A 22334-nucleotide genomic window follows, 5' to 3' on the forward strand; every position below is an offset into this window, starting at 1 on the left:
TCTCGCCGCTTCTTCTCCATAACGAAACACCTTGTGAAGTGGTGGTAGTTGTATTGACATTCAAAAAGTGCTCTGTAAAGAACCTATTTTGAACAAAATGTTTGATTTGACTTGATTTGATAATTCATTTGTGCAGATGGAACGAGAGTGTGGGCGTGAACACGCGCGACAAGTTATGCGCTCTTAGGGTCTTGTTAATGATTAATTAAAACGACATTACATTAAAACCATGTTGAAACATAAGTTTCACGTCAAAACATTTCAAATGATCGTTCGATGTGAAACGATCCTTATATAATTTTAGACTAAGCGATCCGATGCTTATAATTTGAGTGACGTAAGCACATCATGCTACTAGTAAAAAATCTTGTAACATCCTGTGTTAGTACTATTGCCAGTAGTAATTTAAACATTTATATGCCAATATCAATTAACGTCAAAATCATGTTCCCATATTTCTATAATAGGTAAATGCGTAATCGTCATATATGATTTATAACGGAACTTTTTCATCAAACGAGAAACAAGCAACAGATTTTTGAGTTCAAGTGTACAGACTTAAGCAATTGTAAGTTCATTTTTGTCGACAGCATAAGCGTCTAATTAAATTTTACTCATTTTTGGAAAATATTTTAAAGAGAATTTAATTTAGAGTTATGGCAACACCAAATTATGACTAACATGGCAAGATACGAAGACTGCCAATCGTGTAAGATAAACGCGTTACAGAATTATTAACGCAATATTTTTATCAGTAATTTTACGCAACTTGACGCAATAATGTTATGTAATAATGATAAGCCAGGCTTTCTCAAATGTAAACAACTTCTATGATTCTTCTTTCAATTTTCAAGCAAAACCGAGCCCTTTAATAAAACCGATAAGTGCTATAATTAAACAGATAAGTGTAATTAATTAGGTGTGACGGATGGACGTGTTTTATGACATAAGTGTACAATTTAATATTCGGTTGGTTCGCCCCTAGACACAACAACGTCACTTAAGTTGTTTCATTAACGATATTACTGCTTTAAAAAGCATCAAAAGCGTAAGTATTGTCAATTGCGCATAGTCTTGATTAAATATTTATAATTAAAAAAATCTAAATCGTAAAACATTCATCATGCTAGATAATCATAAAAGATGTAAATAAAATCTAAATAAAAAAATACAATTATATGCCTTGAGTAAGAGAGTTTTCCAAAACAATATCAAATTCATCCAACGGTTCTAATATCTGTCTCAAGAATGTAAGGAGACCTCTTTTCCGCAAAAAGCTTTGCTCTTCGTACATTTCAGCTGTAACGCGTGTGAGTGACATCGGCACTAACATCCGATGAAGCCAATGTTCCCTGAAAAAATAATAAAGATATACCAAAAACATATATACGGTCAAATTGAGAAACCTCCTCCTTTTTTAAAGTCGGTTAAAAAATTAACTTTCCTGATAACAGATTTACAATATAATAGATATGGTGACATTTTACATAATTATAATAATAAGTATTTTATTTTCTCGGTTTATTTATATAAGTGTCCTATTTAACGCCATTTTGTTGAAGAGTTATTATTATAAAACAGATAGCAATATTAGCGTGGTACTAGAAATGAGCAAATTTTGCATATTATATATCTATACAATGTTGTAATAAAATTATAGATGGTTGGTACATTGTATGGCTTTTCGACGAGATCACATTTTGTTGCGCAGAATTTCGCAGAAGCGCTGAAATTAAATTATGTCAAACTGCTCATATGTCTATTAATAATATCTCAATTCGAGTTAACAAAGTATCCGTAAAGACGTTAAAGATACGTAATCCCAACAACCTGAATAAATTCTTTTTTTTTATAATATAGGAGTAGCAGATGTGTATGCAGTCCATCTGATCGTAAGTGGCTACTGCCACCCATGGACATCTGTAATCAACCCCAGATAGGATTAGATATTTCTACCTGAAGTCGGCCACAGATGCGCTGCTACCCCTGAGGACTAAGCTGGAACGCCTCGGAAAAGTATGTCTCCCTTACCACACCCTTCAAAACGGAAAACAGCAGCGCCTAACAGGCTGTTTTAGGCAGAAATTGGTGTGGCGGTGGTACCGCTGGAGTCGAACCACAGAGGGGTCTACCACCTTCAAAATCTTCTTATCTAATGCGTCTATATTTCAGTTCAATCCGCGTACCTTAGACTGAGGCATATGAAGAGCTGGAACTTGCCGTCCTTGCCGAGCGCGCGGCCGGCGGCGTGGATCTCGTCCACCAGGTGGCAGTAGCAGCGCCAGATGGCGCGGTGCTCCTGGTCCTGGCGGCAGTTGTACGCCACGCCGCAGCCCGCGCCCGCGCTCGGCTCGTCGCACAGGCTCATCTTGAACTCGTCCTTCACGCGCGCTGGTACACGGTACACTTTACTTACTGATATCATGTATAGTCCGCGCCAAGCTGCTAGTCCGCTCTGAAGTTGTTGCGAGCAGGTGTAGTCATACAATTCGCTATGGCGACGCAATTCATTTCTATATTCAGAGCGGACTAGCAGTTTTACGCAAACTTAATATATCGTAATTAATATCGGGTACGTAGTATTACGTACCTAATATCACGTATCTAACACGTGGTACCCTAATAGTACGAATCTAATACCAGATACCTCTTCTCGACTTTGGGTGAAATATTTAGGCAATGTACTCACCAAAAAAGTCCCAAATAAAGAGATTCTTGCCAAACAGCCGAGCGGATTTAAATCCGCAGAGGAATGCCTGTTCCAAACATTTCACAAGGCCGTTCTCTCCGCATAACAGCACACTGAGTGAATTAGCATCCTTCTCCCGTTTAGATTGATAGTGCCACTTAACTATTGCGTTCACACAGTCTCCTGTAAAATGTACATATTAATTTTACCTCCGTGTTTTCATTAGTAATATCGAAATATGTTTTACAAAAAAAGCTTTAGTTTTTCAATAAAATATTCTTACAAGACCATAATTCAGGAATGATAAAAATTTCTAGTACTACAGTTAGTATTAGAAATGTAATTAGCATTTCGTCGCTGTTGTACGGATGGGGACCTCTCGCTGCCGATGCTGTTAATGGAGTCATGTTTAAGAAGAGAGGGGTGCTTTTAAATGACTGTCGCTCATTTGAAGCGCGCCGCCACCACCAGCCGCTCCGTCGCCCGTGTGCCGCGGCGCTACGTACCGATCATGTGCTGGATGGTGGAGGTGGAGAGGTGCGTGGCGGTGGGCGAGGGCGCGGGCGCGGGCGCGGGCGAGCGCGGCGAGCGCGCCCCGCGCACGCGCGCCGCCACCACCAGCCGCTCCGTCGCCCGTGTGCCGCGGCGCTACGTACCGATCATGTGCTGGATGGTGGAGGTGGAGAGGTGCGTGGCGGTGGGCGAGGGCGCGGGCGCGGGCGCGGGCGAGCGCGGCGAGCGCGCCCCGCGCACGCGCGCCGCCACCACCAGCCGCTCCGTCGCCCGTGTGCCGCGGCGCTACGTACCGATCATGTGCTGGATGGTGGAGGTGGAGAGGTGCGTGGCGGTGGGCGAGGGCGCGGGCGCGGGCGCGGGCGAGCGCGGCGAGCGCGCCCCGCGCACGCGCGCCGCCACCACCAGCCGCTCCGTCGACCCGTCGTCCACGCCCGTGCCCAGCCACCGGTTGCACGGGAACCTGGCAACGTAATGGTAATACTAAAGGCCTGGCCACACAGAACGCGTATTCTAGCGCCACGCTAAGGCGTATGCACTAAGAGTAAATCCTGACGCCGCTGAGTTACCCACATACTCGTACACGCGCACGTACATTTTCACTCATAAAAACGTTAGTACGCAAAATCTTTTAAAAAATACAACGCTCAGCGACGAAAAAGCCCAGCGCTGCGACAGTCGTACAACTACACTACAACGATAACTATATATCCATCCATCCATCCATCAGCCTTTTGAGGTCCACTGCTGGACATAGGCCTCCCCTAATTGGCGCCACTCTAACCGGTCCCGTGCCCTTTGAATCCAGCGGTTTCCCGCTGTCTTCTTCAGGTCGTCGGTCCACCCGGTCGGGGGGCGGCCTGAATTCCTTTTGCCTACGCGTGGTCGCCACTCGAGGACCTTTCTTCCCCATCGGTTATCGGTCCTCCGAGCGATGTGGCCGGCTTATTGCCACTTCAGCCTGCTAATTTTGTGAGCTATGTCGGTAAGCTTAGTTCGTATACGGATTTCATCATTGCGAATCATGTCTCGTAGCGAAACTATATAGGAAGGCGTGAAATATAAAATGGACATAGACCATTTTTAATCGACCACATCAACAGTGTCGTTGATGCTAACCATATCACAGCTACAATGAACCACCAACGACACCGCGTATGAGAAGCTGACCGCTGTTACCTATCTCAGCTAATGATAAAACACAATCACTACAATTGTAAACTTAAGTTATTAAAAAAATGTGCAAAAACATGTTTTTGTACGTTTTAATATGAGATTATGTTGGAACGATGACACAACCTCACCTAACATAGCGACAGTGTTGACCTAGACCAAAGGACGTCTAATTTCACAAAAAAAGGTTCAAAGTAAAAATGTTTTTATAAATTTTGACTCATCAAAAACCACGAAAAATGAATACAAATATGCAACATATTTCAAAAATAAACTCACGTATAAGTATGTCCTGTGACTTCATTCCTCACGTATACTTGGTCCAACAACCACCTCGGCGAAAGACCAGAGTTATCGTGGCCAATTCTTAATGTTGATAGGATGCCCAAGTTCTTGTGCTGCAAATATAAAATTTATTTTAGCATAGTTTTATATAAGTTCGAGTATACAAATTTGTACATAAGTACTAATGAAATCATTTTAAAGTAACATTTTTGGTGGTACCATTTTTATAAAACTTTTAGACAACTGTAGATGATTTTACATAGGTAACATAGAACACGGAGGTGAACACAAACGCATTAGCACGCGGAAATTAAAAAAAAAAGCAGTACATCCATAAGATAATAGTAATACATAATCTTGCGTATAAAAACTTACATGAAACACAAATTCGTTGGTATTCCGTGGAATAGGAATTTTAGGAGTAGATTCACCATTTGCACCCGATATTGAGAGCCAACAATTCGCTGTCGTTTGACTTGCTTTTCGCGATGGAACTATCAAAACCCTGTATGGCAACTCTAAAAATAACAAAAATATAATGAATAAAATGGCAACTCTTTAGTAGTTTATTTTACCAGTATAATAGTAATAGATAATCTTTGGATAAAATAACTGACTTAATAAATATATAGCTTATATATAGGTATATATTCCAAAAAATAATGTGTGCCAAAATTATTTATTTCAATTTTTTTTTAAGTTTCACCAATACAACCGAAAGTATAAGAAACATATAAATTAACTTACTTGTAGTCGGGTACGTATTTGTGAAACAGTAATAATCCACAGCATTCAACGTTAACAGATGGTACAGAAACTGCTCTCTTTCCTCTTCGCAACGCAGGAACGCCGTCCGCTTGTACTGAGATCTTAACAATGTCGTATCAGCTAGTAACTCTCTTAGATGTTTAGATAACAATTTCTTCTCTAGAGACAGTCGGACCCAGGCTCGCGCGTAACCTATTTCTGTTTTGATGTCCGTCATCGCTTGAACGTTCCTAAAATATACGACCGTAACTGTAATTGTGTTTTGATGTAGAGTCCGCGTCAAACTGCTAGTCCGCTCCGAATATAGAAAAGAGTTGCGTCGCAGCAGCAAATTGTAGACATTAGCGGGATGAAGACAGCACGGGACTAACGGCACCCTCCGCTTCCTGCTCTCGCCCACAGGTACATAGCTGCGTTAGTGTTACAGAGTTTATGCTAAATAACCTGCGCGCAACAACTTCAGAGCGGACTAGGAGTTTGGCGCGGACTATACGAAGACTGATAAACGAGTAAGTACTATTATTTAAAAAATAAAAACCTTTACACTACTGTCTTCTCTGCTACTGCCTGTTCAGTGTTATTTTATATTAAATACAAATATTTAAACTAATTACTTAAATTAATGCCCAATCGGGAATTGAACCTAGGTTCAATTAGGTAGGTTAGGAACGGTATTATTATAAAGAAATATTTTTAGACAATAGTCTGAATGCATCACAATCAGAAATCACGTTTTTAAGCGATAAAGTAGCCCAGTCTTTTATTTCTATACATTTGGTTGTACATGTTTTGAGTATCATATATGTGTATCAGATACCTCATATCAAAAGTGAGGCTCTCAGGCAGAGGCCTCAACGGAACAGGCGCTTGTGCCTTCCGTTCTAAAGTCCCGGAGTTGCTGAGTCTATCTCTCGAGCTATCCCGGGATCCACCACGGGAACTATCCCGGGATCTGTTAGCACTTCCCGACGCTTGATGTGCTTCCACCTCTGCACCCACTGATGATAAATCTAAAATATTTTAAATTAATTTTTTACACAAGTAAAATCAGAAACCATCAAAAACATTTGTATGTGTTAGATTAAGGATATCCTTAAAAATCACTAGTTTTATACTTACAATCCAGACGCTTCCGTAACACACACCAAGCCAAAGCTGCATGTTATAACAAAAGACAATGAAAAAATCTGTAGTTTTAAAGATTTTTATAGCGGTATTGTTTATTTCACTACTATAAGGCACGCATAACCCCGCATCGCACGCATCTAGAGTAGACACTAGATCAAAATAATTCCGGTGACCGTTAGTAGACAAATTTCTTGTACTTCTGTATTAAGAAGTCGCTTTTATTAGATATCATTGTATAGCAATCGTTAACTTTTGTCGGAAGCCTTATGTGATGTTTAAAGCATCCATCGTGGAGATTGCGGTCCTTAACCAGTTGTGGCCACAAACCCATGGAAATTATTAAAGACGTACAACAATTATACATTTTAATACCCAATTTTATTACATACCAGGTGTCAAATTGTTCGGATCGATGGGTTTAGTTGAGTTGCTACACTGTTCCAATTCCTGATAGTTTACGAGATGCATCCACAGCGCCGATTTGCCCATCTTATGTTGCAGTCCGTGTGACCAGAGCCTCTCCAACAAATCACACAGCGATGCGATCATGGTACTCTCTTCCACTCCTGTTATAGACACTTCTGATCCTAGGCTGACGTCATTCTCCTCAGTACCCATCTTTTCCACCAGCATACGTTTTGTTTTGCTTTTGCATTCCTATTCAATGCAAAATATTACAAATTATATATTTAATTATATACAATTAACGGAAATTCAATCAATATTTAATTGGAGACCAAACAGCAATTTGTTTTAGCAATTAAAGTTATTTTTATTAAAGGCGATTAAACCGCAAATTAAAATAAGAAGCAGGCAGTTTATTACCTGGTTAATGCCTATAATGTGGCATTTTTGCTTATTAAAAAAGGTATTTTTATCAACATATTTTGAAATGGTCGAGTCATAATTATAGTGTAACCATCTCATTATATTTATGTTGCGTGCAATTGTATAATTTAATAAACTTTTTTTGTAAACAAGATCTTAAATTTTAGTCTGATCAAATAATTTCCACAAATTGTTGAGCTACCTACCTAACGATAAAACATTTATTAAAAACAATATCTTTAATGATGATTGCAGTATGATATGGAAAAAAAAAATTATTATTATAATATTAGTACCTTCAAAAGTTTTTCTACGAAGGCTCTATTATTTTGAGCAATGGCAGCTGGGGTGACTTCCGTGGAAAGTCGTCTACCGATGTCGCCGAGCAACATTTCCGGCGGACAGTCTTTGACCTGCCATTTTGCATTCTTTATACGCTTCAAACTATTTGTTCTGAAAAGTAAGATAGACTGACGGTCAAAGTATGTATTTTTTATTTAAAGTAATTTTACTAAGAACTTTAATGAATATAGTACTGTGAAATTTGCAAAACATCTGTTTCTGTACAGTTCTAGTGCAATTTAAACCAAAACTTACTATAGAAAGACTTTTACAAATGCTCCCGCAAGCTTTCAAGCACATGTGGAATAGTGTATTATTTTGAAAAGCATATTATTTTGCGTGTATGGTTAAAGGTAAATGTAAAACACGCAAAAATGCATTTTAACTCGTTTATTGGATATCACTAGTTGGCTTAAAATACATAAATACAGTAAGATTTTATTGTTTTCTAAACATTATGGTTAGAAAGTTTTATATTATGCTTAGTATAAAATTAAATAACCAAAAATATAAATAAAAGTAGAATGGTTTTGTAAACCAAGAGAATCACTTTTACATTTGGTTGCAAACTACCCATATGATATGTCGTACTACTGGGTTCTGGCCCCATGGGCCTTATTACTCCGCCATTCTTCTCCAACCCAAAGACGGAGATTAACCTGACAAAATCATCATCAACTCGAAAATGTACCAATATAGAACATGAATCTTTTCAGAATGAGAATGATTAAGACCACGATACAACAAAACATGCGAGTTCGTACCTTTACAGACTAATATAAAAAAATAAATTCAATTCGTCCAATTAAACTAAAGATTACATGTAACGATATACAATAAATCACATACAACAGGCACTTTTACATGCAAACTCAACATAACATGCGCAAATCATTAACTATGAATTATGAAAATTACAATAACATTTCAATAATAAAATTCTCGACACGTGTAAAACACAATATAAAAATAAAAATAGATGCTCAGCATAAAAATCTACAATCTTGTTATGAGCATTATTTATGCATTATTATGTAATTTAATACTACATACACTACTAACTACAAGTTATTAAATAGGTAGTTTACATGACAATTATTTAAATAGCTCTGAATTAATCACAACACTTAGAAGCGTCGTAATTTCAATCTTTGAGGAGATTAACAATATAATAATTTAAATTTATATAAAATTAGTTACATCAACTACAAATATAGTAAGCACAATCACTTATAACAAGAAATAAATATTATACTAAAACATATTTTTTTATAATTTAGACATACATAGAAACAAAATTGAGATTCAAATGTGTTAAAGTAAACGTTAATTTTATTTATTTTAAGAACTTATTTTTTTTTTCATAAAATATAAGTATTATAATTAATGTTAGCGTTTATATGACATTGTATTCCTAATGTTTTATGTTGTTGTTAGATACTTACCTGTAATAACTTTACATATTGATACGGTTTAAAATAAACAAACGGACATCTAAACCAAATCAAAATAATAAATGTCTTCCAAAGTTATAAACCAAAACGTTCTTATAATAGAAATGAAACAATTGCTGATGAAACAGTATGTAGATAATCAGAATTAAAAATATATACGTTAGTTTATATGTTTAGTAAGGAGTAGCTTAAAAGGTGTAAAAATACTTTGATCAAGTTTATTAGTCCGTAATTCCAATTAATTTCAAGCCAATTTTAGATACTTATAAAGTATTTAAAATTTTCTTCTATTTATCGAGGACATAATAAAATTGACAAATAGTAATCACCTCTACTCACATCTCTTTTTTTGTCATAGATATAATATGCTGGGACCTCTATGGTATACGTTTGTATCAGATGGATAACAACTACTTTACTCATGCATGGCATATTCACATTAACAAAAGCAAACAATGGACAAACAATCAACAAACATAAATAAAGCACGTATGAGCTGCAACATAATTCATGCAAGGCATCGCAATGTTGCCTACATCACATGACACTACACAGCCAATCTTATTTTTATCAATAAAATTCGTCCGCTCGATACATATAACTTTTATATCGATAACTCGAAAAATAATTTAAAATGTAACACTAGAATTTGTGCAGAATCGCACTATAATATAATTATAATAACTGGACGTAACATACGTAACCTACAAATATTTTTGAGCTAGGTTTTTTACGAACAAAACGAATAATTTTTGTAATCTTTCGATTGATAATTTACTATATAAGGAGTAAACGTAGTTGCAGCTTAACCGTCTTGTAGATACCGGTTTTACTTAATTTAAATTATTATTGATTGAAGGAAATACGAAGGTTACTCATAACATTAACTAGAGTCATTAGTTTTTTTAACGTAAGTCTGTATTTGTTTTTTACTATTATATAATTACCCACTAAGTAACACGATCACGCTTATTCAATAGTAATCTGTGTCTCGAATAGACATTTAGAATAAATATTAAATTGCATTAATTAAAAAAAAGTTCTTTGCATTTTTTTTTCAAATCTTAAACGTCAATAATTATTCATAGATAATTAAAATTAAACATTATACGAAGTTGTATATTAATATATCAAGTCCTTATAGCGTTAACTTAGAAGTCAATTTAAATGACCGTGTAACGTACATGTCTTTAATTGACATTTCATACATAATGAAGCATATTATCTCACCGGCGTAACAAGATTATACTTATCTTTCGAGATTACAGAGTAATTCTTATATTCATTATTATTTTATAATTGCACATGTGAATTTCGTTGAGCAGTATAATAAATAATCAATTGGGTCGTTGTCTCACAAAAGCAAATCGAAAACACTTGACATAGAGCTATAAAAAGAACAGAAGGCGCTTAAAAGCTTTTATGATACTTAACCCCATCTCAGCGAGCAAAAATGAAAAGCTCTCTGACCCGAATTTAAATTGAATAATAAATAACTTAGATATTCTTATAGATGAAATCATATTAAAAATAAAATAAACAAGTAAATGATAAATAAAAATAAAACTTGTATTAATTTCAGAAACTACTGTTGAAATTTTATAAAACTGTTTCAATCTAATTGTTAGAGTGAATTATATGATCATGCTGGTGCAACCAGTACTAACCGTAACCACTATTCATTTTTGAATTTTAAAGTGCAAATGTGATTTTTATATCGCCGAACGTAAATTCAAATATTAGTGAATTTTTGTTTTGACATTTATTAACCAATAAAAAAAATCCTGTAGTGATAACTATAAGTAACCTTAAATACCACTAAGGGTAACGGAGTTATAGAAAAGAGTAACATATTTTATGTCTATTAAACTGGAATGTCTTTTGGGCTCATATATATACTAGCTCAACGCATAATAAATAATTTGTCGTTATTTCGCAAATCTAGGAGTTCTATAATTTTTTCTTATTGAACTGTCAATACTAGTTTTCCTTAAAAAAAATGCTTATTGCAATTTTTAATTGTCTACTTTAGAACCTATCACCGGAGAACAATTTGATAAAAAAATTGCATACAGCCGAACATAGAACCTCCTCCCTTTCGAAGTCGGTTATAGTCCGCGCTAAACTTCTAGTCCGCTCTGAAGTTATTGCGCGCAGGTTTAGTTAGCATATACTTCGTAACGTAAGGGCACACTAATGCAGCTATGTACGCGTGTGCGAGAGAGGGCAGCGGACGGGAGCCTCGCGCTGTGTTCATCCCGCTAATATCTACAATTTGCTATTGCGACACGTTTTTATATTCGGACTAGTAGTTTGGCGTGGACTTTACCAAGGATAGGTTATATCGGGAGGTTTTTTTTTTATAATATAGGAGTAGCAGACGAGCATGCAATCCACCTGATTGTAAGTGGCTACTGCCACCCATGGACATCTGTAATCAACCCCAGACAGGATTAGATATTCTTACCTGAGGTTGGCCACACATGCGCCGCTACCCATGATGACTATTCCTCCCTATTCATCCCTATTTCTGCCTGATAACAGCAGTGTGTAAGGGAGTCAGATTTTTCCGAGGCGTTCCAGCTTAGTCTTCAGGGGTAGCGACGTATCTGTGGCCGACCTCAGGTAGGAATATCTAATCCAATCTGGGGTTGATTACAGACGTCCATGGGCGGCAGGAGCCAATTACCATCAGGTGCACTGCATGCTCGTCTGCTACTCCTATATTATAAAAGGAAAGGATCAACACGCGGCGGGGGGCAAGTCGCGTCCCGGCGGGCGGAGGAGTGTCGGTGTCGGTGTCGGTGTCGATGTCTCGGGGTCGCACCTGCGGTCGGCGGCGGGCGGCGGCGCGAGCGCGGCGGCGTCGAGGCGCGCGGGGAAGGCGCGGTAGTACGCGGCGCGGTGCGGCAGGCGCTCGGCCGGCGCGCCCACCTCCAGCTCGGCGGCGCGCACGCCCGCGCCCGCGCCGCCCGCCCACACGCTGTAGCCGCGCGTCGCCAGCCCGCCCTCGCCCAGCCGCCGCCTGCAACACCCAGCTCCAACGTACCGCACCGGACGAACCAACACACTTCACGTTCAACACGAACTCTATGCGACTGGATCGGCCGTCATACGACTTACTTCACATAAATGGGGGTTAACTTCGTGTTCAACACCAACACTTTACGACTGATCAGTTGTCACCTACTTCACTTAAATAGGGATTGACACAATTGGCATGATGACAGTATTAAAAATTAAAGTATAAAGAATCTAAGTAAAAACAATATATTGAAAAGACTATCAAAAATGACCCAGTTTTTAAAACCCTTTAAGATTTATTATATGTATTTTCAATAAAATAAAAATATAAATTACTGCAGTCGGCCATCTTGTCTGAAACGTTAATCGGGGCGCGAATGACGTCATTTTTGCGTATGTCACTGAATTGCTGAAGTTCAAGTACGTAAGTAAATTGTATGAGATATTCTAGTGTGACGTCACCAACGGATGCCATACCTCCCGCGAGCGTTTTCGCGCTTAATTCAAAATAGCTATAAAAATACACAATTGTTTTCGTTAATAATGAATGTATTGCTGAAATAATACGATTTTTGGAATCAGTAGACGTGTACGTACATTATAGGAGATTTCAAAACTTGTCATCATGCCTATTCAATTCACGTATCGATAGGACTGTCTGTTTCTGATTGTTGGGTGTAATGTTAATCCTAATAGGCAAACAATAATAAAACAAAAAACAATTTATTAATAATGTAAATCTACCATACACCGACATAATATTCTCTCAGTTTTATTTCTAAAGAATACATATACCTTTAGAATATTTATCAATTGCCTTCAATATAGATCGAAATTCGATCCTTATCAAATGATGCCTAAATATACTACCTAATTAATGCGTGAGCGAAACTTTGAACTATATAATAAAAATGAACCGTTCTTGTTGTATATATTTCATTTTACGGCTTCAAATATTTACGTGCTATTAATTGATTATGTACGTTTTATTAAACATTAGTGATTATTAGTTGCGATTGCGAGCAAGCGGTTAAAACTTGGAATGCTAAATTAGTCAAACATGTAACTTTCAAAAGCGGTTATCATTTATAAAGTATATAGTTATATTACGAGCCACTTGCACTCAAACACACTATAGATTTTCTTGTAGCAACCTACACCGACAAAATGCTGGTAAATAATTTGACTATAACCACCCTATAATAACCCATATGATCCGTGCTCCACAAGTCAATAATAGATCTTTTGTGAACGTGCAACCATCCCTTAAAATCGTTAAAATCACATCACTCAACACAAATTATGTACTTAGCAGTCATCCATATATTACATATAATAAGTGAATAATGAAAAGAACATATGGTGACACTCCATTTGGTTGTTCTATTAAATTACAACCCTATGGCAAAATCGTCATATCACACATAAGGTTGCGGGTTCGATCCCCGACCAGAGGGGCATGTGAATAAAGTAATTAGATATCTGAATATTGTCTGTATATCTGTATATATTGGACCCATGGGACACACGACACGAAAGTATTATTTTATATTACTTGTTTTCTATTTTTATTTTGCTGTCCTATATCCTCACCTTAAACATAATCTATGGATGATCTCTAGTTGAAAAAAAATGTACATACCTCACGATTTTTATGCGGTGTTCGAAGACTTGTAGATTCGCGTCATACTCTCCCCAGTTGCCCATTATCTTGTTATCAATCAAAGTCGCAAACATCTGTGTTTCGAGAAAACGCGAGAGAAACGGCCGGTGTCGTTGCGGTTGGTCTGATAAGAACGACGCCTTATCAAAGTTCACCATTGACTCGCGCGACGACAACCATGAGTCTCGATCCTTAAAATATATTTTTATTTATTAATACATCACATATTAGAATCAGAACTATCCAACTCTTAGTCTGAATGTAAGCAACATAGTAATGATAATATAATACTTTAATTATAATCGCTATGCATAATAAGTTATCTCTAACATAAAACTATTAGAAACCATGAACAACTAGAAATACATAAATTCATTATGTGTACATAAATACATTCTTCATACTATACTTTCTTAACTCGATAGAAACAGCGGGGGGTAAATGGAAGAAATATTTAAAGATTCCAAATTTGGCACTATTAATATTCATAAGTTTTCTCTCTTGGACAAATAATATCTCTTATAGGTCCTGTTCCTGTTCTTTTCAAAGTTATATTTTTTTAGGCGTAATATGAGGGAAATAAATATTGTTGAAACGATTTATGTAACGGAAACGGTTACGCTTGAGAGTAACTTTACTGTAATAATATTTAATTATTATTAATTCATACATAATTATGATCCGATGTACGTATGATTTTGAAGGTGGTAGAACCCTCTGGTTCTCAGACCTTGATTACAGATAGCTGACTACAGATGGGCGGCAGTAGCCACTTAACATCAGGCTGTGCTTGCTCGTCTGCTACCCTAATATTATGAAAAAATAGGTACCATTTTTTCTAATGTAGTTACAATTCTTGCATTATACACACACACATTAATATGTGGCCTCTTTCTATATATTTTTTATTAATAACGCCAAAAAGTACAACTTGTTACGAGTGTCCTCATCAGTAGTCATCCATCCACAAAATACATCATAATATGTTTTTTATAATATGCATTAAAAGTCAAACTGACCTGATCTGGCATAATAACATAGTTCTCGTACATGAGGAACATGTGCACAAATCTATTCAAAAACGTTTCTCTGATGGTGACGTTGAACCGAATGTCCTCGTTGTATTGATCTTCATCGTTGAGTATTTTCTTCTTTGTAGTTGGCATTACTGTTTCGGAGTCTACGTCGTCTATGTTCACACCTTAAATAAAAAAATAATTATAATAATTTATAAATAACAAATATTTCCGTTTTTAATGAAATTTGTAGATATTACAGAAAAGATAGTTTCAATCGTATAGAACACAATAAGCAAGGCAAGGTAGAAATAGAGTACCTAATTAGTAAAAAAAAACAGATTTATTAATTTCATGTGGACCCTAAATAGGGTTGAGAATATAAATTCATTAAGAAATAATAAAATCCGTATATATTATAAATGAATAATTCGTTACTCGAATGCAGTTATTTTCGAAGACTTTACGAAATAGGCAAAGTGTGGCAATTATCGCACACAGGTAAGTAATTAGTTTTACTAAAAAAAATCAACAATCAGAACTACACAAGAACGCGTAACAATAAATAGTTGAAGTATTCTAATATCAATACTTTTGACTTTATCCACGATGCCTTATAACGAGTGAATACGTCTAGGTGCCTCTGGTTTAGCGGGCGCGGCGGGCGACGCGGGCTATATCGACGATACGACCATACCGATTACACTGCATAACATGACTGCAAATATTATACGTTTAAAATTAATACCAGTACGTTTGACGATATCCACGATTCGTTGTAACGCGTCGATCCGCCTGGGCGCCCCGCGTCTAGTGGGCGACGCGGGCGCCGCGGGTGAAGCGGGCGAGGCGGGCGAGGCGGGCGGCGAGGCGTTCAGCGGCCGGCTCTCGTCCCACTCCAGCACGTCGTGGAACGAGTGCTTGCGACGCAGACCACCTGTACCACCACCCGACAGACATTACGTCACAAGAAGCGCTTACTTACATATTGTATACTCCTTAAAATCGTTTACGACTATACAGGGTGAATTTTTCAAATAGGCCTTCAGGGCCAAATCCGAAAGTATAAGGATTAACGAAAAATGCTGAAAGGACTTACGAGGCCGATTTTGATAAAAACTTAAACTGCATCATTACTTTTTTTAAAATATCTTTTTCCCTAGTCTAAGTAATGATAAATGACAAACTAAAAAAAGGGAAATGATCATCAGGCCTGTGGTAAATTCGTCTGAGACCTTAACTTTACTTTCACTCATTATCCTTCAGATAATTAACAATTTAAAAAAATAGTAAATTACGTACATAATAATCATGTAAATTTCATAGCTTTTATTGTATGAAAATAATAATATGTTTTTTATTTCATTTTAAGGAGTATGACACACATAATTTTTAACATCACAAGACAGACATGATCGCGACAACACGAAACAAAAATTAATTATCTATATATATATATAAAGCTTACCTGATGGCAAAGTACAACTGCTACTCATGCCGTCGTTCATATGTCTATACGATGTACCATTTATTGGCACACCCAGTTTAGTAGGCTCCGTTTCGGGCCTTTGTATCTGTAAAATATTTTTTTTACAATGAGCATGAAGAGCAATGATCACTTAACATTATATGAACTGCATGACCGTCGAACAGAAAACATCAAATTTTATGATTATCTAACACCTTACTTACTTCATAGATAGGTTATATCATTAGAAGGTGGTAAAACACTTTGTGGTTCGACTGCTGCGACACCACCGCCACAGCTATTTCTGCGTATTAACAGTAACCTTAAGCGCTGCTGTGTTCTGGTTTGAAGGGTGTGGCAAGGGAGACATACTTTTCTGAGACGTTCCAACTTGGACCTCAAGGGTAGCGGCGCATCTGTGGGCGACCTCAGGTAGGGATATCTAATCCTATCTAGGGTTCATTACAGATGTCCATGGGCGGCAGTAGCCACTTACCATCAGGTGGACTGCATGCTTGTCTCTTAACCCTATATTATAAAAAATAAAAAAAATATATTCACGTAGGATATGATGTGGCATATAAATTTGCATTTAAGTTGTAACTATCTATCATATTAATTTAGAAAACATACCTGATGTTTGTCCAAAATATGATTGAGCTCCTCTATAAAAGGTGTCCTGTGCGGCAGTATGGGTAATTCTTCAGGAAGTTGTATATCAGGTTTATCGATGTCTACTAAGCATAGAGCAGCTTCTGATCCAAGGGCTATGTTTCTAGGACCATTGGGTCCGATACTCATCGCTACACTATCAGCATGGAGACCTGCATAAGAAAGAGTGACATTATTATTCACCCTCAATAATCTTTTCTAAACAGCTTATTTTGATTTCCTAATTTCGTGATAATGGTATTATGGTTCTTAACGTAACCCACATTAAGAACCATAATACCATTATCACCCTGCATTATCATACTTCATTATGAATACTGAAGTAATAAAGGGAGGACTAAATTGCAGGGGCATTGAAATTGATTTGGAAATGGATTTTATTTGTCTTTTTAACTTATTTTAGGGACAGCTTTTATTATGGCATTGTCTTCGTTTTTTTGGCTGCCAATTTGGACAATTTTTACACAGCCACACAAAATACATGATTCTTAACTTTAGATATTACAAAGTCTACATACCCATAACAAATGGAACCGGAGCGTCCAGGAAATGGTACAACGGCGCCGGTAATATCGGCACATACACGTGCGCCCAAGAAAATGGCAACAATAGCGACACAATGCACTCTGCCACTAACATCAGTTTGTTGTAATCTGTAAAATAGACAAATATTTCATAATTTTTGCACAATGTAATTGAACAATTAAATTTATTATTACCTATAATATATTCCCATTTGGGATTTAAGCTTGTGATCGACATATTTAATATCATAAAAACTGAAATATTGATCAACTGTTATTCTCATAATTGTCTTCTGTGTTCATTTAGCATGGTGGTAACATAACAGTGGAAAGGTACATATTTTAAATATTTTCAATTTTTATGGCATAAAACAGAATAATTCAGATCATACTGTAATCCACGAACATGTACATTGTTTTAGTCTGGATTATAATTGAAGTCATGTGACAATGCTGCAATGCGACAATAGTTCTTAACACAAAAATGTGTATGTTTTATCTAACAATTGAGCATAATCTTCGGTCCATTTTAAAAGCCTTCACAGACGCCGCTAACTATATAACAAATAGTGACTGTAATAACAAACTGAAACTCGTGACAAGTTCATGATTGAGACTAATGAAAAAGGCAACCAACGATATGATTAGACACTCACAGAAAAGCAATTTGAAATTATGATGAAATATTATAGAGCTATCTTTTTTGTCTTATGCGTGATTTACATAAAATATCTGACATACAATAACTTATTTTAAAAACTTAAAATATTGAGAAAATGATAACTTATTTATAAAACTGTATCTAAGTAAACTAAGCCCATACTTATTAAAATGATACTGTTCTATATTGCTTATATATTAGATTAGACATTTACTATGATTTGATTTAGTATTTACTTTAAACAAACATAAATTATTTGTTGCATCCCCAAGCTTTACTCATATCTATATTCATGAGATAACCATTAGGAAATTAAAAAAAAATTCTTATTAACTTGTATGCAAATAGATTTAATTTTCTGTCAATTTTAGAAAAAAGAGATGCAAAGCACTTACCACTGGATCGTAGCAATACTTGATGTTCTAGTAACACACAAGTGAACAATTGAACTACACAATCAACACCTAGTGTAGAGAACATCACTCGTAAAGGATAATCAAGTAATGGTAACTCTTCTGGTGGATTTGGCATTCTTATCACCTGAAATTATACAAAGTTTATTAAATTAGTGAAACCAGTCTTCTTATACTTTTTCTACCTAATAACATCATTATTAAACACTGCTATGTACTGTTTTGATGTTTATAATGAGGGACAGACGCATATATGAGAATTCCATTTTAGTCCTCAAAAATTATTTTAAATGTACAAACATGTGTTCTTTATTATTCACAAGGCCATCACCATGTGTGCAGGATCACAAGTGAAATTTTAGTTGCTATGACAGTATTTATTTGAGGTACTACTTGCACTGATTGACCGCCGTCCGCATGGGTCACAATAGCACATAGCCAACTTCAGATAATATGACTACTCTATTTGGACTTGATAAGTGATATCCATCGATGGACAGCATGTTCTAACAATATTAATCTGTACAGTACTATCTTACACACAACATACGACATCAAATAAAAAAAAGCGTATTAAAAAGATAGCTTTCTTATCTTTGTTCTTTTCAAATATTTTAAATTTATACTTACAACTGGTACTGGATCAAGATGAGGTTCAGATGGAGGTACATAGAGACGTAATGCTTGCCCCGGGAGTGGCACTGGCACTTCATACAATAAATTATACACATACGATTCTGGACTAAGTCCGGGCCCAGGCTGTCTTGGCAAGGACCTGCAAAATACAAAGTTTTATTAAGGTATAGTCCGCACCAAACTTCTAGTCCGTTCTGAATATAGAAACAAGATGCGTCACAATCACAGATTGTAGATATTAGCGGGACGAAAACAGTGTAGGACCCCCGGCATCTGCCAGCTGCCCGTTCTCGCCTAAAGGTAAATAACTGCATTATTGTGCCCTAACTGTTGGTACGGAGTATACGCTTGTAGTTGTGTTCGACCGCATTGGCTCTCTGACTGACACCTGTGCGCATTAACTTCAAAGCGGACTTGAAGTTCGGCATGGACTATACTTATTAATTGAAATTAATGTTTCTAAGTCTATATTCTGGTAACTATTAACAGCTAAATAAAAGATCACATCATTATATCAAATATTTAATCATGTGTAATACAAAAAAATTATGTATTGTATAGATAATATATTTCCTTCGGGAAGTCAGTTAAAAATTATCTTTGACGGTCTGATTTTAAATGTTGTAGATTACAAACTAACAAAATTACATGACTTTTGTAAATAATATTGCAAAAAAAAACACACTTACCTGAATAAATTCTCTAAAAACAATTGTGCAACCCTTATGTAGGGATATTGACATATGAGAGCTATGCTTTTCGCTACATAAAGTTTATCTTTGGTAATGTCGTAGTAAGTTAGGGCTGCCCCTGTATGAGGTGCAAGCTTGAAAGATCTAGGCAAAGATCTGGAGGTTTCTTTGGCTGAGCCTCTCCTGTGTCCAGGTGGTGTTTGCCCACTTGAGAGTTCTGTGATATACATCGCCTGCAAAGAAATTATACTGATTAATCAAGTCACAAATTACACATTTTCATTTACATAATACAAATTAAGATGTTTAGTAGTATATCAATCACCACATTTCAGCACAAGTTATTGTTTCATACATCTAATAATTTAAATAATAGGTACATACATCAATCAACTATAATTTTTTACCCAACTATGACAGAAGGAGGGTAGGGCTATTCAAGCATAACTATGTATATTCAATTTATTACTCAATTACACTGTATTAGCCAAATGTCTTGATACTTTTTCACATATGAGAAGTTGTTAAATTTGTCTCGGTAACATGAATGACACTATGGTTATATCAAAAATTTTAAATAGCACTTTTGTTTCCATTTTTGTTGGCTTGTAATAATGCACTGCATTTTTACAAAAATGTCACTTCTTTATTTCTCACTTAATGTATTCCAGATTCATTTTAAAAGATTATTAGAATATACCTGTAATGTGTGCATTGCACTACAGATGTTTCTGTTTCTGACTTCCTCATGGAATATAAGGCTGAATCCATAGTATCTCGATGCATTTTCTCTTGTTACAAGGAAGCTGTGAAATTTTGGCTCCAGTGAATGTTTTTGAGTTCTAAATTGAAGGCCAGCTGGCAGGCATAGCTGTGGAATAAAAAATGGAATATATTATAATAAATATTATTGGAATAAGGTTTTTGTTGCATATTTTGTCAATCTTATTAATTGAATTTTATTGATATTTTCCAACTAGTTGCAATCTCAAAAGAAACATTCGATCAATATGGTGTCAACAAAACAAAGGCAGGCTTACCATACAAACTGCATGCTCATCAAAAGGATTACTATGGATATTGTCAGGGTAATGAGCTAAGACTTTCCCCTTATACGACCGGTCAAGGGGCGAAATGTGTAGATTATCCCCTAAAATAAACACGATAATATTTTTAACAATCAAGTCAAGTTTTGCGACAATTTTGACAATCATTATTTTAATTTACCACAAAGTCGATCAGGTTCCAAACCGGAATCAAAATCTAATCCGCATATCGCAAAATAATCTGCAAAACGGCATCCCACAGATAAATCCGAGACGGACATATTCATATCGACCCGTTATTTATTAGAGACACTTTCTCTTTTAGCTTCACTATTGTAGATTTCATTCAACATTGTTTCTTCATTACATGTAGATGAACAGTTATAACACACATTTTTACACTTCTCTCAACCTTGGAGCCATTACGTATAATTAAATAACTTTAGTAAACAAAATCCTAATGAGGAGACTCAGACCCATTGGACGTAAAAAAGGAACTCGAATCGAACTCGACTCGGAGATCAAATCAAAATCACAGATACACACAGCAGACAAAATCGACCTTGTTCAGTCAGTACTCATCTGTCTAAAATGACATGACACTTCGTGACAGTAATACTCTTCGTTGTCAACTCAGAGTTTTTAATATAAGGATCATAAACAATAAACAGCCATTAATTTTAAATAATATAAAACATTATTCCTCAAATTAAGACAAAGTACCCAATTGATAAATACATAATTAATATTGTGAAGAGTGTGAAATTCTAACACGAACAGGTAGTTGACATCAGGGGGCACACAAAAAAGTATAGTAAATGTATTGTAACCTTTATAGGATTTTTATTAAATCGCCAGAACTATTTTTGAAAACTATCAGGAACTATAGAACTTATGTGCATGCGAATGGAACTCTCGTTTTTAACGTTCTGCTAGTAATTACTGCACCAAGTTTACTAGCATTATAGATATCCTTATGTAATGTGTATGTGTCCCTTTGTACGAGTAAATATCCATACGATAAAAGAAGATCTTTGCCTGCCCCTTAAAATGTACCACCAAGATACAAACAAATGCAATTTTGCCATTCAATAAATAAATGATCAAAAATAAAATCTTCCTTATGTAAGGGTAATTGGTTAATGCAGTAAGCTATAAAATCGAGATTTGTAACTTACTACAATAGAAAACATTTTTTTTTTCAAAAATAAAAGGTAATTTAATTAGTAATTAAATACTTAATTAATTAAATCATGGTTAATCTGTTCTGCTTGTTACACTTTTTTACCTTTAGTTATCACGTTATTAGTAGTTACATTACATTCCCTAAGTTCATATG

The 22334-nt window shown here is 36.0% G+C and overlaps 1 protein-coding gene across 2 annotated transcripts; it reads right to left on the minus strand.

The window, feature by feature from the left end:
• Window positions 1–21585, minus strand: pns (DENN domain containing pinstripe). 2 transcript variants are annotated; one of them, XM_073085424.1, is made up of 23 exons: window positions 21177–21585; window positions 20990–21099; window positions 20650–20820; window positions 19947–20182; window positions 19252–19396; window positions 18604–18748; window positions 17542–17676; window positions 16985–17175; window positions 16352–16457; window positions 15632–15820; window positions 14887–15068; window positions 13847–14058; window positions 12008–12205; window positions 7681–7837; window positions 6946–7213; window positions 6246–6438; window positions 5408–5658; window positions 5036–5178; window positions 4655–4773; window positions 3496–3665; window positions 2690–2872; window positions 2187–2391; window positions 1–1352 (listed from the first exon to the last, which is right to left on the minus strand). In XM_073085424.1, exons 1-23 carry the CDS (start codon window positions 21280–21282, stop codon window positions 1175–1177), a joined length of 3993 nt encoding a protein of 1330 aa, XP_072941525.1. In that variant the 5' UTR covers window positions 21283–21585; the 3' UTR covers window positions 1–1174. The 2 variants fall into 2 exon arrangements, with proteins under 2 accessions (XP_072941525.1, XP_072941524.1); XM_073085423.1 differs by lacking the exons at window positions 1–1352; window positions 2187–2391; window positions 2690–2872; window positions 12008–12205 and having other exon boundaries at window positions 3473–3665.
• Window positions 21586–22334: the final 749 nt, after the last annotated feature.

The sequence above is a fragment of the Epargyreus clarus genome, unplaced genomic scaffold (assembly GCF_041222505.1).
Source record: "Epargyreus clarus isolate Ecla_fem2 unplaced genomic scaffold, WU_Ecla_fem_2.2 ptg000023l, whole genome shotgun sequence".
Taxonomy (NCBI): Eukaryota; Metazoa; Arthropoda; class Insecta; order Lepidoptera; family Hesperiidae; genus Epargyreus; species Epargyreus clarus.